Below are 19,152 nucleotides of genomic sequence, written 5' to 3' on the forward strand. Positions count from 1 at the left end.
CGCAACGTCTTCATTTCCATTACCACGAGACCCCGTCCATTGCCATTTATAGTCGTTCAGCACCCAGAACCATAGAAAGCGACTTGTCAGACAACATTGCGGTAAATTTTAGATTTGAGATATTCGTTTATACGTCGATTACAAACAACACCAGATGTGGAAATCAAGGCTGCGTTAATGTGTGAAGCAATTTCATAACGCATTTCTTCAATGGCTGATAATATTGATCCGAGATATTTAAACCGCTCAGTTCTGGGCAGGTCACTGCTACTGACAGTGATATTGCCTGATTCATGGGGATCAATCGTCAAAAATTTGGTTTTATTCAGATTCAATCTGAGACCGTATTACATGAGGCGATTATTTCATTTTTGGACAAGTTACTGAGATCATTTTTACGATTTTGCGAATACGGTTGGTAAGAATGTGTTACCTTTCTTTTTCCATATTAGAACGGTGGTGGTTTCTCGCGAATCAAATGGAGTTCCACCTTCCTAAACAACCCGATTGAACTTGCTAAGCCACAGTATTGGATCCAAGCTTTTCGTTTTCCGGAGTTCAGATGCGACATCGTCAGGTCTTAGTACATTCCCCAAATTCATTCGTTTTTATTCATTTTATAGATTTCTGTTGCGCTGACAAGTGAAATTGCTCCAAATGTCGAGCATCATAAAGCACCAAAAATAATTTTATAAATCATTTTGTTGGTAGTATCATTCTACAGTTACTGAAGTATGCATTTATGATCTTTGTGAACCAACCCTAGAGCTCTGAGTGAGAGGCGTTCAATATTTATTATTTTTTCTACGTTTTTCTTTATTTTCTATATTATTTCCATTAAATTTTTTAATTTTATTTTCTTTTTTCTTTTTTTTATTTCGTTTAGTTCATTTCCTTATTTTTCATGTCTTTCATGACAATTACGATTTTTAGATTATTATTTCTATTTGTTTCTTTTCTATTTTATTTTATTATTTCTTGTATAATCAATACATGAATTATACAGAAATGAACAGAAACTAGTTTTTTTTTATTTGAGATTTCCTTCTTCCTCTCTACCTCTCCAAACCCGTGAAACTTACACTAATTTAGTGGCATCCACCATTTAATGGCCTGAGGTTATCAAGGCAGGAAAGGAACCCTAAGCACATCATGGTACGTCTCAAGCAGCAGAAGCATCTATTAAGGATGCAATATGTCGTGGATCTTCTCTCCCGATCGCGGCATTTGAGTTCGGATTTTCACAACTACAGGTGCCGGGTCTAGCCGTTTTTTAAGGTTTTGTGTAAAACAAAACCTTATTAAAATCAGCCTACTGGGTGTCTATTGGTCTGTCTGTCACACCTATTATCTCAGAAATGGTTATACCTATTGATACGAAATTTGGTAGAAAGGTGGGAACTGTAAACATCCTTGCATGCGACGAGTAACATAGTTCCACTTGGAATTTAAGGTGGTCTCCATATATGCAAAAGGAGGCTGTAAATTTTTTTTCACTGAATGTGGTGATGTGAAATGAAAGGTCTTAACGAAATACTTTACAATGCTGGCATCAGTTCTGACGTTTGATGCAAGGCGGGGGAGTCTTTCACGAGCCTATTTCAGAAACTGCCCAACTCAAAAATCTGAAAAAATTACGAGACTTCACACTATATACATTATACGCTGCCCAATAGAGGTAATAATAGTATACTATCATTTTTTATTATATTTTTTTTTAATTGACTTGGAACCCCTCTTAAGTTTATCATAGAATCATCAATCAGTTTATCATAGAATCATCAATCATGTAGGAGATGATACTGCAAAGTTTGGTGGAAAATGCGCCATTACTAACAAACTTATCATAGGTCAAAGTTATCTAAATTGTGAAAATTTAGATCATTTTAAGACTACTAAAGTGAATAGTCTGAATGAATAGTTTGACTTGTTTTTAGTTCATTTCCAAATTTGCGTGTTGATCTTTGGGTGATCGGTTCGCGGAATGTCCCGTGTTTATTTTATTTTCAAATTCCGGTACGAAGACACGCATCGGTACAAGGACACGTGAAATTTTGTAAAATGATACGAAGTATTCCAAGGCCACGCGTGCTTGAACAATGGGCAAACCTCGCACGGAACAACCAACAACCTCGAGGGAGGAAATGTGGAAAGCGTACATCAGTCAGTTAAAGCGAATCCCACTCTTTCTGGTTGCAATAGTTCTGGCAGCATTGAGTTACATTTTACACAGTTAACGTCTCTACAGCGATTGTTTGTGAACCTTTTCAGGGAAAACTTATTTTGACTCTAATGGAGTTTTTCTTGTGAGTTTACCTTAAATCAAAAGTAAGCAGCCACAATTCTTCTCTCAGGATCAATAAAAGCAAAATATCCAAGAAGAGATGGCAGCAATGACGGAAAATACGCGCCAAGCATTTTTCCGAAACGTTTCTTCCTATTTAAAATGTGCTAACAAAAAGACGATTTTCAAGTCATGAATTCGCAGGTTTACAGTTCCTGCGTTCCGAGGCACAATTGCCACTTCCAAAGCGTCAGCATATTCTAGAATTGCAGATTGCAAGAGGGGCATTCAGGAAAAACTACAAAAAAAATACACAGCCCCCTTTACATAATGATGAGTACCCCCTTAAACTCAGCATAGAACGATGACATTCACTGCTTACGTGGGAGTTCCGAATTCGGAATATTCTCCTCACGCAGTAAACTCCGGGCTCATTTTTATTAGAAATATTTTACAAAAATAGAACTGCGTTTCCGTCAAATGTCCTGAAATGTCTCGGATTTAACATACTGAAAAGTAAATATAATCAATTATATTGCGTGTTTCAAGTAACATATGACTCTCGAAAAAGTCGGTAATACAAATAGGATTATTTCGCATCAGCACTATCAGCCGGTATATTTTGACTTTAAAACGCTGACAGTTAAGAATAATAGCTGTCGGAAAAACACTCCTATCAAAGCCAACAGTAGTTAATCGGATAATGAGCTAATTTCGCTGAACATATAAAAGCACTATGATTTATTTGTAGTCGTAATATGACTGGCAGACAGGTCAAGTTACGTTACTTTAATTAACAGTCCGTCAAGAGGCCTGCGACCGAATTTATAAATGAACCGAGTTCGTTGGCTAAGAGACAAAGCACATCATTTGAAGGATGTAAAGTAAATCATGTTTCGGAAAATTTACTTCCTTTCACCACAATATGGGACTTGGATAATTTATTAGAAACAGAAAAACGGGTGAAAATTGTTATTTGTTAGTCACACTGATATAATTTCCTCAAATATTTGTAAAGTAAAATGAAAAATGAAAATGAAATTAGCCCCCCCCCCCGCCCTATTTACAGATAATTATCCTTGGGGAAAATATCAAAAAGATTGTAATTATTACAAATTCAGTAAACAACTTCAAAACTCTTTTAAACAAAAGACCTGCAAACCACCTAACGACTTTAGTGAACGATGAGATGAGGGAACATTACAGCGACCAAGTCAACGAGGCTGACAAGTTGGCACGGTCCGTGGCAGGCCAATTAACATCTCCCCAAATGGAATGGAATAAGGACTACAAACGAGTATCGTCACCAAAAGGTAAAGCCCTCGCAAGCGTCTATCAAAAAACCTCCTCCAAACTCTGCTTTGAGGTCCCCCTAATGAATCTATGTTTTAGAGGTCATATTAGTCAGGCCTATGACATATCAGATTCACAAAACCACATAGGTATAAGACATACGATTAGAGAAAGATCAGATCAATTTCTGAATAAGCAGGGTCTACTTATCATCTCTGGGATCATAGCTAACATGCTCTGTAGTGAGTTGTGCCAGTCCGATCAACTGGGAAAATGTGAGGATACATTGAGAAATTTCAATTCCAGGCTTTCTAAAAAACCCAGCCCCACAAGGATAAACAATGAACTTTAATAATGAGCGGGAAGTTGGAAACCCCACTGAGAAAATTACTTCAATAATCCTTAATCAGTGTAAGATCGTTCAAGATTTGTTTCCGCAGATAACTTATAAATCATGGGAGGAACTTGCCATGCTGAACGAAAATTAAAGAAATTTTAAGAATAATATTGTGGTACGCTGAGAAGGGCCTGATATGAACGTTCCGGAAAATTTTACTGTCGTGGCTGTCGTAATAATTTTCATTGTTGATGGCTTATATGATCCAAATACCGGATAAAAGCCTCTCTGGAGGTAGTCGGGGAATTGTACCATATAGCACCCACCATCGATTGCAATGGTAATTTTATAGGTACTTGTTGCTTCCGCCGTCATACGCTTTCTTATCTTGTTCTTTTTTTTCATACATGAAATAGAGTTAACCTATCTGGTCGTACTTGAAAGTTGAACTCAAAGGGAACCTAAATTTCGTCGTTTCAGTTTCAATTAAATTCAAGCCTCTAAGAATTGCATTCTTTGAAATGTTATTTACTTGTCTATAAGATTTGACAGATCAGATTCATCCTGGTGCAATTTCCAATTATATCATGTACTTAACCATCTGATATGCAGAACTAAAGGACTCTACTCACATTCCTGAGTCTAGCTAGCACAGAGGCATGTAAGCTTCTGTCAACGAAAGACTCAAATTCATTTCAGCACGCTGGAATACGCGTTTTAACCTACCGAAATCCGTCTAATTAGAGACTCAGTGCGCGCTTAGTCCCATTGCTTATTTTGAGTGAATTCGATTCTGAGCATACCGAACTCTCACCAAAGAAAAAGCGACCTGTATGTTCAACATCCTCCAACTTTTTCTGTTTTTGGCATAGTTCTACCCTTATGATAACCTCTAGTCAGCCCGAATGATGATTCTGCCGGTTTGCAATTCAACGCGGTGATTAAACACGTTAGCAAAGATTTCATTATTTCCGAGTTGTCACAATCCCGGCGGATGCCGGATTTTACTTAATACAAACACTAAATGCCAAGCATTTTGGTTTGGATGATCCTACCTTCTTAAAAGGTAAAGGGGTTCTGGTGGTAGTGGCGGATAGTAGGCTAATAAGAGAATCCGTCCGAGCACGTATGCAGAATGGTGTCCTTCTGCATGGTTTGAACCAGACAGTATGAAAATCCTAAGACATAAAGAGAAGCCGTGAGGGATTTAGATGCAATACCTGTAACTGATATTACGGAATCTACAACCACTTTCTTGAGACGCCAAATTTCTCTGATTTTTTCAGTGTTGCTATTATGAGGGATAGCAACATCAATAATATACGTGGAGCAACCCGTCTTGACAACTAACAGCCCGTTAGGCTTGTTGTGTGGTGTATGGCGATCGGTTAGAACTCATATCGGTAAAACCGGCATGTTCCAGTGACCAACCCATTCTTGCATGCAAGGTTTTGGTGAATCACCTTACATACAGCATTATGCTTGTTCGTGCATTGCACCAATGCTATAACAGTGCAGCCAGAAATGAGACGTCTCTATCGCCAAACCACACATTTTACACTGGTCGTTCTTCACCCGCGATCACGTCGTCTCGAATAACACACATAAATCCCTCCGTCTCAGCAGAGAGCTTTCCAGCACAGTATATCTAATAGGCAATACTCACACTCAATGGAGCGGAGCGGAGCCCACAACATCTGGCGATATTTACATGTGGATTAGTGCCTGTGATGTGTACGGATAAACTTTTCCATACATTCGCTAGTCCGGTCCATTTAGTGTGGATACTACTTATTTGATGTACTGCGCTTCCCAGCACACAGCCATTTGTTCGACAAATGCAAATCAACAAATGGCCAAAGATAATTCACGTACGTAGTTCTGCCATAAAGGCTTGGTGAGACTTTTGTAAATGTGTACATATTGAACGAGTGCTATTTTCGCCTCCAGTCGCAGTATACACAATATGTTATTATTCTTTGTCTTTTTGTTAATATTACAACTATTGAATTAACTTACTATAAGAATAAATTATAGATTAAATTAAGTACATCGTTTTAACTATCACAGTTTGAAAAACAATAATTTTAGTTAAAAGTATCTTTTCCAAAGGTTAAACTCTTATTACGTTACTTTTATGTCTTTATTTGCCACTAAGAATTTTGTCGGGCTTTTGACCATTTTCTGACAACTTATTGTAAAATTAGATTTTGTTTTCTTACTGTTTCTCTTCATACATCAACTTTAGTTTGTAAACCGTTTTCAAAAATCCGCTGGGAATTAAAATAGTGCGCGAAGAAGAGAAGGCAAAAAACTCCAGTGATCTTGTGCATAATTTCACAAGATTATTTGGCAAAAGCACTTACCACGTAGTCCGACTCATCAATGGAATGAAATTTAGGAAGGGCGAAACGCACCTAATATATAACCTGCGTTATCTGCTTTATTGAAGAATTGTCGACCTGGCCCGGTGCAGTGCCGGAATTGTCAAGAATTTAGTCACACAAAAACATACTGCAATCCACTCAGTGTTTGCGTCATTTGTGGAGATCTGCATGCAACAGTTAATTGTAAGAAAAATAAACAAGAAACTAATACTAAAGACTGTAGCAATTGTGGTGGACCACACACGGCTAAGTACAGAGATTGCCAGCCTATGCTGAAATCAAGTAAAAATCACAACCGAAAAAAAGAATTCAAAACGCCGAAACTATTACCACTCCCGCCAGCAAACGTCATCAACCAGCATGAACTGGAAATACGACACTTCCTGTTTGAAAAAGAAATGCTCATATCAAAAACGCATCTCACGCAAAAAAACAATTTCCAAATTGATGGATATTGCTTCTACGATACTAAGCATCCGGAAGGAAAAGCACATGGCGGTACCAGAATTCTTTTTAGATCCCGCATTAAGCATTATATTCAGCAGATTACTTCAAATACTGCTTTCAAGCAATTTTAATCCGCTTACTGGAGTGTGCCAGCGAGATAACTATTACCGCGATCTATTGCCCTCCAAAATTAAAACTGACTTCTCAGAGATTCGAAGAATTTTTTTAACACACTGGGAAACAGATGTCTTTCCGCTGAAGATTTGAATGCTAAGCACACTGATTGGGCATCCAGATAGATCACTCCCAAGGAAAGATAATTATAGAACGTGCTAGCCCGAGACCCTAGAGTTGACATCGTCTCATCTGGACAGCCCACTTATTGGACAGTAGTTCGACGAATTGACTTTTGCGTTACTAAAAGTGTGAGGCGAGAGTTGATAACGAGCGAGTCGTACTATCATCCGTTTTCAGACTATCCGCCTGTCATTATAATATTTGCGAGCCAAAATCCTATAAGAAGCGATGCAAGTAGGAAATAAACAATCAAATCAACGAACTGGTTGAATAAGCACTCATCTGCAAATCAACATTCCCTTGTAAACCAGTGGTGAAATACAAGAAGCCCTGCTGAAATGATTACGCCGAAGGGAAGTTTCTCATTTAGAGCCAAACAAATTGCTCAAGTCTTTAGAGAGCAAGTGCACCTAAAGAAAAATCTAGGATATTAGCGAATCATAGGAAAACGGTTGAAGAAATTTCCAGATATCGCAATGACTCTCATATTCAATTCTACATCTCGTCTATTTCCCCAAGGCTTGGAAGGTTTTAGAAGTTACAATGATCCCTAAACGTGGGAAGGACCAAACGCAGGTTACATTACACAGCCCTATAAGTCTGCTAGCCAGCCTTTCAAGGGTGTTCGAAAATTACTCATTTAGGGTGTAATACAAAAGCTTTATTTCTCACGAGTACAACATCCAAGCCTCCATCCCTCAACTGATCATAACCTGATAACTTTTGAAGCATTTGCAGATGATACTGCTATTTAGGTATTTATACCAACCCTCAGGTTGCATCAAAAAACAAATCCACCTAAGGCGAATTGAAAAGTGGTTTATAGAATGGAAAATCCGTGTGAGCGAAACGGAAAGTGCTGGCATGTCACTTTCACCCTGAACCGGCAGAACTGCGCCAGGGCCCAAAACAATGTTGTATCAATCCCTCAACAGAATGATGCAAAGTACCTCGGTTTGCACCTGGATAGATGACTAACGTGGAAAAAATATTCAGGCAAGGCAAATGAAGCTGCGAACAAAAAAGGGGGTGTGGCTGTGTTATGGACACGGCCGTTTGTTGTACGTGAATAACGTCTCGTAAAGGGTAAAGTTTCTATATAAAAAAATATTATTTACAATCGTACAAAGATCTTTTGGCGCGTGGATGACGTGTGGGTGACAGAGACAGCGCCTTACAGGTAAGATCCTTGTAGGACTGTAATGTATAATATGTTTTTATATAGAAACTTTAATGAATTCTTTGGTTCATTAGCTATCCAGTGGTATAATTGAATTTTGGGTGGGGATGATAGATATATAGCTACAACACGAATTTGTTATCATTTTTTTTTTTGGATTGCGTCCCTATAGAAGTAATTTTAAAGACGTTATTCACGTCAAAAATATGTATTGGCTTCTAAATAAAAACTCTACCCCGGGACTCGACTACAAATGCCTGATCTACAAAACCGTCATAATGCCAATATGGACTTACGGAATTTAGCTGTGGGGTCCAGAGTGCACCTCTAACATCGAGTTGCTACAGAGAGCCCAGTCTAGGATACTGTGGCTGATCACCGCAGCATATGAAAAACGAAAATATCCACAGGGACCTTCAAATTGCGACAATGAGAGAGGAGATTTCATTCCAAATAACAAAGAACAAAGCAAGGTTAACTTCGCATTCTAAGTCTTACAGGTAGCCAAGATTGAGAAAATGAACATTCTAGAAAGTAAATGAAGACAAACAAAACGTCAATGTAGACTAATCTGCAATCTTACTTGGAGAAAAAAAGAAAAGAAAAGAAAAGAAAAGAAAGAAAACAAGTCCGAACACCGGAAGTTGCAAATAGTCCATGGTATATATATTTTCAAACTCCGACGTATATCTGAGTTACCTTTATACTTATACATGTCTTATGGTGCGAGAAATTCCCGGTTTTTTTTTTCAAATTCTACAAAATCGTGCACTATAGTTATACCAAATTTGTGCCTCCGAGATGAACTTAAGGCGGGTTTTGGAAAATTTTTTAAAGTATGGTAATTATTATATTAGGATTAACTTTTAGCAGTTATCGGAATGGGATGTATATGAAAGCCTAGATTTCACATAGCTACACCATTATCATTTTTTTTAGATTTTCCAGTTGGATAGGTTCTGAGAACGAGACCTGTTACATTTTTCAGGGCACACATTTTGAGCCCTCGACGAATTCGAAACCTTCTGTGAAAAAAAATAGACTCTTTTGATTTATGAAGAGCCCCCCCCCCCCCTTAAACCCAGTGCAAAATGATACCACTCGCTGTAAAGGGATCCACAGACCACAGTTTCTCACCAAATTTCCTGACAATAGATTTAGCTGTTTCCAAAAAAATCGGATGTGGCAGACAGACAGACAGACAGATAGACAGTGAAGTGCTGATACAAATATTTGCCGGCTTAAGAATGGAATTGGGGAAATTAAAAAAATCCATAACAAACACCCCATTTGTTGAAAGTACAATCAATGAGGATAAACTATAGAGTATAGGGTTTCTGAGCTCTAGTATTCCCATTAAATTATCCGAAATCAGCAAGTTTGCAAAAAGTTCATACCCCTTTAAAAAATTGTCTGAGTGCAAATAAAGACATAACTTCTACTGTCACTTCTAACACACCTTGGTTCGCCTACTATATTCTAGTAACTGCCCCCAAAACGGAAGTGACCATAACTGATGCGATAATTACTTTAACCTTGAAATATTAAACACTTTTAATGACAATAAAAAGCAGGAAATTTCCAAACATTGAACCTCCGAATATTCAAAAAAACAGGAAGTTGAACTTGAACTGGCTGCAGATGGAAAGAATTGCCGATAAATTCTGCAATATCAGCATTATTGTTTTAAGGAAGAGGAAATAGAGAGACGAACGTGTGTGTTTCTCTGTCTTATATTCTTGACAAGCGACATATTCTGAACTCAACTGAAATGAATATGACCATAGCCTAGGCCTCCTTTAGCAATCATGGCCATATCCAAAAAAATATTCCACGCTCTCTTCGTTAGGTAGTGGAAGCGCCCCTCATACAATGTCCAAAGCTTCTGTGCTCCTGTGTACCAGCATTTCATTTTTCCATAAAACCCTACAAATAAATAAAAGCTGGAGTTATAAGAGTTAAAATATATTTTCTATACCTGAATGAATGAATTTTAGGAACCCTTTCATTATCAAGTCAATTAAACGTCAACATGTGCTCGAAAAACACCTGGTCCATTTGAATTAAAAACATCCTTGAATGTTTGACGCTTTCAGTGTTGTATCCTGAAGGCATGTCAATATAAACTCCGTTGAGATACATGCATAAGAAAAATAACCCTCTTCAAGCATCTAAACGACACCCTTGCGTAACTTTTAAGTAATCGAAAATGCCAACAAAACATAAAATTTCCAAACGTTCGACTCCAAGGTATCAATCAGTCAATGGTCTCCAAAGGCCATGAACGCACGGTCAGCGATTCATTAAGCGGTTACTGCTCCACTTCATAAAGGTAAAGAAACAAATCGCTTGCAGCAACATAAAAGATGAAAGTGGACCGCAAAAGCCAATCCGTTTTGTAATGGACAGTGCACAATTATGATGAATGGAACACATGATCGGCAGAAAATAAATAGCACATGCATGCAAAATGTTGGCATTTGCCATTGTGGTATGAAAGAGGTGGCTCTGGGCAAGCCGGTAGAGACTGCTAAACGTTTCAAATACCAATTCCAATATGAGTTATGGTTAGCAAGATATAGTTATTTGATCACATGGTAGCAAACTTGTACCCACTTCACATGCAACATTTTTTAAGAAAGTAATTTGCTCCAAGTCCATTTGAAATGTGTCAAAACTCACGATTTCTATGATAGGTATGCCAAAGGTTTTGTTGAGGATAAATTATAAATTCACTTTTTTAGAAGAATCCCTTAAAGGTAACCAACATAAAGATATGATTGCCTCGTACTTCTTAATTGAGTCTATAAAAGCAAAGCATATTTTTGATTTACCACGCAATGAATGAGTAAAACGAACGATGCGTACAGTTTAGCAGGAAACTTCTTTTACCTATAAGGACTGCATCATCACAAGGCTTCGAGCTTCGCTTCAAGTGGGTAGCTCTACATCGGAAAATGCAACGGCTGAATTTGCCAATGAGAGCAAAAGTCTCTCAATGAAGTAAGATAAGGTGTGCGACTAACACTCAAAAGGACTACTAAGTAGTCATTGCTAAACAAGTCCTAGCTATCGGTGCTCTGAAAGCTGTATTTCGTTTATTATAGAATATCTAATAAGAACAGAACTGCAGATCCTCAGCCGTCTATGCGAGCATGCAAGAAGACACCGATATCACGATAGCGGCTCTTGTTGTCGGAGAATCACGGATATCAAATAATGTCGCATAAGGACACTCCTCAACCGGGCTTTGAAGACCGACCCAACTGTAGACTAGAATCAGCACAATGCGTTTCTGAAAAATTTAAAAGAGGATAAGATCGCGACCGGTGGTCCAAGAAAACGCAGTTAATGTGGTTGCAGAAATTATCACGGCCTTAATTAAAAGCTCTCGCAGAAATGCTAGGACCTCCAGTTCAAACAACGCGGAAGGGCGGGTCTCGGCTCAATCAACAAGGATATCTGACGCATCTAATGTGCCTGCATGCTAAATATTGGTGTCCTTCACGGAAAGATGAAGGAACTCAAAGAACCCTATTTTACAGTCCATGCATCCAATATAGTGGGTTGCAAATTTTCCGGCCTGATTAAGAAATGGCGCTAGGAGGTTCTTGCTGGTATTCTATAAGTCTATCCCTGACTAAATTGTTTATCAACTTTCGGGTCGTTTGCCCTATTAGCACGTGTGTGTGTGTGTTAGAAACGGGCTATCATCAAATACTTCTATCTGAAAGGCAAAACACCAGTAGAAGTAAAAAAAACATGAATTCAACACTGAAAGGCTATTCTCAATGAAATTCGGCAGTCATACACGAGCCCTGATGATGCAAGTTAAGTTCAGGACGCCCCATTAAGGGGGTCATCCCGTGTATCGGATCCGTGGAATCGATTTTTTGTTTTTGGTATCAATTGTATCTAGATATAGTGTAGTATATATGGGCAAAGGGGGGGGGAGGGGGGGGGGGGGTTTTGGGTTCGGAAATTATAATGTTAAACATGTGATAAGTCACATGCTAGGTTCATGTCGATCGCCGTAATAAAACTCGTATTTATCGGTCCGAATGACGCTCGAATGACTTCGCTAAAAGGACAAGAATTGAAGCCAAGGCTGTACATATGTTTCTTCAAGAAACCTAAGGTTTATGGACTAGGTATAGCAGATTAATGGTCAGTTAAGGTCAGGTCAGGCAGCGCCCCCTAGCGTGGCAGCAGAAATACACCTTTTCTTGGAGATGAGTGTATAAATTGCTCTGTATTGCAATAATGAATTATGCGATTGGGCTGAAAACATTACTATGTACGCTCAAGATATTAGTAAATCTGTGGTGATAAATTCGTATTTGTATCTTCATCCAGTTCTTCACAAAAAATTTCTAAAAAAAGCCAAAAAACCCCTTTACACGGGATGACCCCCTTAAAGTCATAACTGTCAAAATTATAGAAGAAAAAACCATAAAATTATGAAAGAAAACTGCAGATTGGAAATAAGTTAGAAAGCTGAGACAACCGGAATGAGAAACATTTTACATGAAGATTTTGGCATGAAGAAGCTTTCTCTTGGATGAGTTCCGCGTTTTTTAACACTCAGTCAGAAGTTCAACAAGGTTATTGCCGCGATTGAAGAATGAAGTGTTGGCAAAAAGAAAACTCTGGTTTTGCTCATGACAAGACACCCGCTAAAATCAATGAGCTGAAGTCCGAATCATTCTCTCATCTAGCATATTCATTAGATTTAGTCCCCAGTGTTTCCTCACCTCAAGAAAATTGGGACAACGAGTAAGTTATCCATGCTGGAAATCCATATTTTGAGGAACTTCATAATTCACACTATAAAAAGGACATCACAGCATATAAGCCCCTTGCGAAAAATGTATGTTTTCATGGAGATCACGTTAAAAAGCAAAGTGAAAAAATCCACAACAAACATGTTTTCTTAATCAGACCCGATACTTTTCACCTCACCTTCGTATTTAGGATGATCGCATGATTCATCCCTCCCAGGCATTAACACCACAGGCAGGTCTACTCGATGACCAGAAAGAAGCTTAAAGAACCTGTAAGGTATCTGACGACGGCTCTATCGTCATTTTGGGTGATCTTAATAGTCATGGGACTAAAAGACAAACGCCAACAAGTGCCATTGTGGGAAACGGTTTACAATATGCAATGAGGGTGGCGACAATATTGATCGATTTTCCTCGATTTTATTAGTGGAAATAGTAAAATGCAAATCGACTATATCCACACAAGATGGCGATGGCCGACCATTACGAATATTGAAGAAAAACGGAATCGTGATAAAAACACGATCCAGAAAGCCGTCTATGCTTGGGGTCACCAAACCTGTTAAGGGGTTTATCAACTGAGATATTTGGCTCTCCAGCGATGGCAAGACGATGTCGAAATGAAAGTCTATGAAAAAAACCCTTCAATCATAAGTCTCTTTCAAAGTCTCAATTTCAAAGAATGGGAAACGGCAAGCAAAGAAACCAATCGCGATTGCGCAAGCAGCATATTGCAAACATCTTTAGGATCATCTGAAAAAACGAGAGAGATCTGTATCGTCAAGAACCATCACCAACACACACAGGATATCGAGCAATTCTGTTGTGTTAGTGACACTTGCTACTTAGTTTACCGATCGTCGAGCCGCGACAGACAGATGACGGAAATAATAATAACCGTTGGCGCAACACTCCAATTGGATCAGGGCCTTGAAGTGTGTTAGAGTACTTCATTCAAGACCGTAACGGTACACTACAGCATTACAGTACAATATAGGAGGCAATGTGGTCAGCATTGCTCTTGCCCGAGATTATTACCCTGATTTAACGCAGATATTCATTCACAGCTGAGTCGACTGGTATCCGACGTCAAATCATGATACAAAACTCACTGCCCCCAGTGAGATTTGAACCATGACCTTCCGTACGACAGCCTGGTGCTCTAATCACTCAGATGTCCGGTCACACGGGAATACTTTGAGTATATTTCAATGGAGCAATTTGCTCAACCTCTACTTCAATAAGCATCGACGACATTTGGAGATACTCCCCATGTAGGTGCTCTGAGGTTTTCGCGAAAAAGACAGGCAGCAAACCTGTCGGCCAAACAAAAACCAAGTCGCCGGAAAGAACCTCCACGTGGTGGTACCGGAAAAGGTTGTGCTCACTTTTGACTTGCTGGCCGTGATTCAGTAGGCGAATGCTCCGTAGCACGATCAGACCCGAGTAGTCATCTGTAGTGGCTTTGGCCACGAAATCTACCAGGAGTATACTGGTGCCATGGGAATCGGGATGGCATCCTGAATTTACATACTTAAGGAAAATTTCTTGTTTATGTACTTTCAGCTCGGTTATAGCGGTTGACTTCCTAGTGAGAGTTTCATGGGGGTTGTGGGTTTGTCCAAGCAGACCTCAAACGTAGAGTTGTGTTTCAACTCGATTGCGGTAGTCTTTAGTTCGATTGGGATTTTGGTATGTCTTGCATCCACCAATATGAAGCGAAAAGCTGTGAGCCAACACTGTGGCTCAATGACTTCTTCAATGCTGTTATTAAGGAGGGTAGAACACCATCTGAATGGGAAGACACAACCGCTCCAATATGAAAAAAAACAGTCCAACAGAATACTCGATTCATCATCCGATTCGGTTTTTATTACATACCATGAAGATATTTTAACGACAACCGTATTCGCGACATCGTCAGCCGCGCCAAGAACTGGGGAAGTTTTAACGCGATATTTTTTTATGAGCAACAAACAAAGAAAGATCATGCTCTCTGCATTGCCTTTCTGGATCTAGAGAAGACATTTGATCGCATCCACGCAACTTGGTTGAAGTGGTATTCCACAACAAGTTGGCCCTGTCACTCTCTATAGTCCGAGTGCTCGCCGACTATAAAAGGCAATGAATACCGCCCCACAGTAATGGAGACAAAGATTTTGTATTAGACCAGTGGCGGAATTTGTCGTGATCACATCCAAAATAAACATATCTGCGCTCGATGTGGGGTTGAACATCCTGTTCACGGTGATGAGAACTGAATTGCGAAGATTGGTTTGGCTATCAAAGTCGATGGAAAACGACCAAATACCCGGCCGAAACAATCATTGTTTGATATATTAGCTGGTGATTTCTCGACTCTATCGAGATCAGACTTCCGACCGAGCATAATGGCGCAATCAAGATGAGCCGACCCCACTTCTGAGCTGGATAAAGACTAGAGAGGAAGAAAATGTCGACAGCCATAGACCATTTCAACCCATAGGCGAAACTCTTACATGCAAAATAATGCAACGTGTTCGAAATAAATGAGCATTTAGCTCATTGCATAGATATAAGTCGCGGGCCCAGACGATATCACTCCAACCATAACGATACAGCGAAAAGATGCGCTGCATCTCTTCTGCATGGTATTCGCCACATAAACTTGACCTGGGTGCGGACAAACACTTCGCAAATCACTGCTTATTGTTTCAAGACATCATTGTTTTGGTAAATGCAGTGAAGCTGCCACGACTGGTCTAACGAAAATGACCAGTAGTCACCACCTTACTGCAAGCAACATTCCTACCAGAAACGCATCCCACGGCAAAAATCCAAAACGCGATACTCACAAAGAATACGACTTGAGTGTATTCGTGGACATCGAACTTCTCGTTAATTACAATGTAAGATCTACAATGTCGTCGGAAGGAATGTATGATACTTTAATGTCTTTGATAATAAGTTCCGACATCTAGTCTGCGATACAAACCCCTCTACCCTAAGTACGACTTGAAATAGAACTTTACGTTACATTGGCTAAAAACAGTGATTGTTATTATTTTCCAAGATTAGGCAAATTATCAGTTTTTTAAGTAAAGAAAATGCAATAAATTAAGGCTAGATATAAACATAATAAGATGTAACTCAACGAGACAAAATTGTCGCTGAGAGGACATTAACCAAGCGGCAATTATACTAACAAAGTGCGATGTTAAAAGCAAAAAAGATTCCAATGAAAATAAACGTAATTATTGTGGATCCCCTTGTGTTATTTCGTTTGCTAATTCATTGCTCATTGCTACCCACAACTCCATGGTAGTTTAGCTAAAAATTAAGTATGCTGGGAATGTACACAACAATGCATTTGTAACTCCGCAAGGGAAACAACAATGCGCTCGGCTTTGCATATTTGACGGGTCCTTTCAGGCAGCAGTACATAAAATTCATATATATGTATATCAAAGGCTACTAGTAATATACATACCTTAATGAATCAACTAAAAAAAGCAAATACCTGAGCACCACCATAGGCGAGTCATGCGTTGCCAGTTTGAATCATGAACACAGGAATGTTCTGACTTCCCATCGACTAGCAACGAATGTCGAACACTAACACGTGCCTAAGGAGCAAATGCAATTAACACTCGACTTTGCAGATCCCCCAAGTACCACCAAGTGGGCACACGAACTATTCTAGCAATAAATGAAAAAATCTTACACGTCAGTGCATTGGCAATCGATACTGGATTGCGGCGACAGCGAAGAGCTCGACGATTGCGATGATTTCTTCCGGCGGATTGCCATGTGACGCTCCCTGGTTGGAAATTTTGGAGTCTTCCGGATCATGACGGGGTGCACTTGGATTCCTGCGTCAGGGACGTCTGCACTGATGCCTGGGTCAGTGTTGGCGCGTCGAAGGAGGTGCGTTTTGTGGGCATTCCACAACTTTTCGTCGAAGTCGTCGATGAGACGCATTTTGATTAGACTACACTGAACACAGGGAAACCTTTTACTAAAAATTCACTTTCAAAACACTATTTGATCAGCTATGTATCACGCGAACAGCAAACACTTCTGACTAACACGGCAGCTGGTCGACAGCAGCTGTTATCTGCCGGGGGTTGAAAAACAGACCTCTAACGATTGCACTTGACACAAGATACAGAACACTCATCGCTTGCGAGATGGCAGCTGAAATTCTTCTGACCTGTCCGCGGATATTGCTGGATGATAACTAGCCAGAATGCCGAGTGGTACCTGGAAAGCCTCACAATCGGAACGACAGAAACGTGACTTATATTGCAATTATACACTTCATCGGATTATGGACGATGTCGTCGAATTTTATGGCTTATAATCCAATTTAAACAGCAAATAATCGCTTGGATTTATGGGACTGGCATGCGAGCCTCTCGAGGCGTTTCATGTAACTTTGCACTTGCACTGAGGTGTACCAGACCCCGCGATATGCTGATAATATGAATGACTATGCGCGTAATGGCCTTGGATTACGTTACAAAATGAATCTCCACACGAACCTGGTATAGTGAGCAAAGTGAAGTGTATGAACTGCCGGTTTTAAAATAGTTGCAAATCACTAGGTTGAGATATTAATTCGATTATTTTTCTTTCATAGAAAATCGACTGCACGATTTTCGTTTACGATAAAGAAGAACCTTTATTTTTTTAATATAACTTCTAACACCTGTATATTGAGGACGTAGATGTTTTACTTGAGAATAACAGGAGAGTTAACATAAATCCGCCCATCTTTATGTGCATCCCTGGCCTCTCTATAGCTACGTGAACGATTCTGTGAAAAGCAATACTGTCTTACGAATCTATTGATCTGCAATGAGTTTGCTTATTGATGAAAAAGACATAAACCAATATCGACTCGGAGGCATCTTGAAAAGCCAAATTTCAGAATACCTGGGTGGAAAGGATCGTCAGGTTATTTCTTTTTTCGTCAACACAAGTCCAGGATTGAGATAATCTTACATAGCATTCGAACGTGAATTTTTGCATGAAATTATTTCCCAAGGAAGTAACATATTACATATCAAACTATGTTATGCTGCCCTAAAAGGTCCCCTCTCCTGTTCAACCCTCGAAACGTACATATTTTAGTCAGTACATAAATTTGAAGATACAATTTCACAGATCATGGGTCCAAAGGAACTCGGAAAGGCAAGGTCGTTGGTTGGCAGCAAACTTGTTTACCTTTGAACTAACTTGAGTCTACTAGTTGATCCAGTTCGTCATAACCACCAGCTCACTTAGTCGTTAACTAATGTAAGCGATAACGAAAACGTCAGCCAAGACACAGATTTACGATTTGGTAAACAATTAGAAACATGTTGCATTTAAGTTGCTTTATTATACCAGAGTAACGTGTCGCAGGAACGGTTTTTAACCTCAAAACCCATCTACCCAGTTTCTGAAAGAAGGTGACTCAAACTCTACCAACTGCATCTAATCCGGGCACTAAACACGAACGCTTATAAAGGTTTGTATCAACCTATGCATGACCCCGCGAGGATCATTCAAAACGACTGCGCTTGCAATTGACCACCAAAAAACACGGTCTAAGGCAAAGGGATGCGAGATGTACAGTCTACCTTTATCCAGATCGAGAAGGTGGCGCGATATCTTGGGCTGCACATTAATGAAGGCAAGACGAAATATTTGGCGATAATGTCAGCACCAAAGAACAAAGAACCAACAACATCGAATCGCACTGGTCAAACGAAAACAATAAAGATAGGAGACTACAACTTCGAGACCACTAAAAATTTCTCCTATCTAGGGTCGAAAATCAGAACCAATAACAGTTATGACGATGATATCCGCGCATGGCTGTTGGCAGCCAACAGAGCCTATTTCAGCTTACAAAAACTGTTTTGCTCGAATCGTCTCACCATAATTTCAAAGCTCTTACTGTACAAGACAATGATCTTGCCAGTCCTTATGTATCCTCGGAGACTTGGGTTCTTAGCAAAAAAAATTTCGAATTCTTGGTCGCGTTCGAGAGAAGAATCCTCCGAAGAATTTTTGACCCCTACATGAGGATGGACGATTCCGTAACCTACATAACGACGAAATCGATGAGCGATACCACGGCGCCTGGCGGTGGATAAAACCTGGCTCAACAGGTT

At 39.5% G+C, this 19,152-nt stretch overlaps 1 protein-coding gene across 1 annotated transcript in view; it reads right to left on the reverse strand.

Moving 5' to 3' along the window:
* Positions 1-17,239, reverse strand: part of LOC119647447 (four and a half LIM domains protein 2) — a 258,080-nt gene extending 240,841 nt beyond the window's left edge. The window contains exon 1 of the mRNA XM_038048373.1: positions 16,713-17,239. Within this exon, the coding sequence (XP_037904301.1) occupies positions 16,713-16,969 (257 nt within the window). The 5' untranslated portion in view covers positions 16,970-17,239. The remainder of the gene's footprint in view (positions 1-16,712) is intronic.
* Between the last annotated feature and the right edge of the window lie 1,913 nt (positions 17,240-19,152).

Source organism: Hermetia illucens, chromosome 2, assembly GCF_905115235.1.
Source record: "Hermetia illucens chromosome 2, iHerIll2.2.curated.20191125, whole genome shotgun sequence".
Taxonomy (NCBI): domain Eukaryota; kingdom Metazoa; phylum Arthropoda; class Insecta; order Diptera; family Stratiomyidae; genus Hermetia; species Hermetia illucens.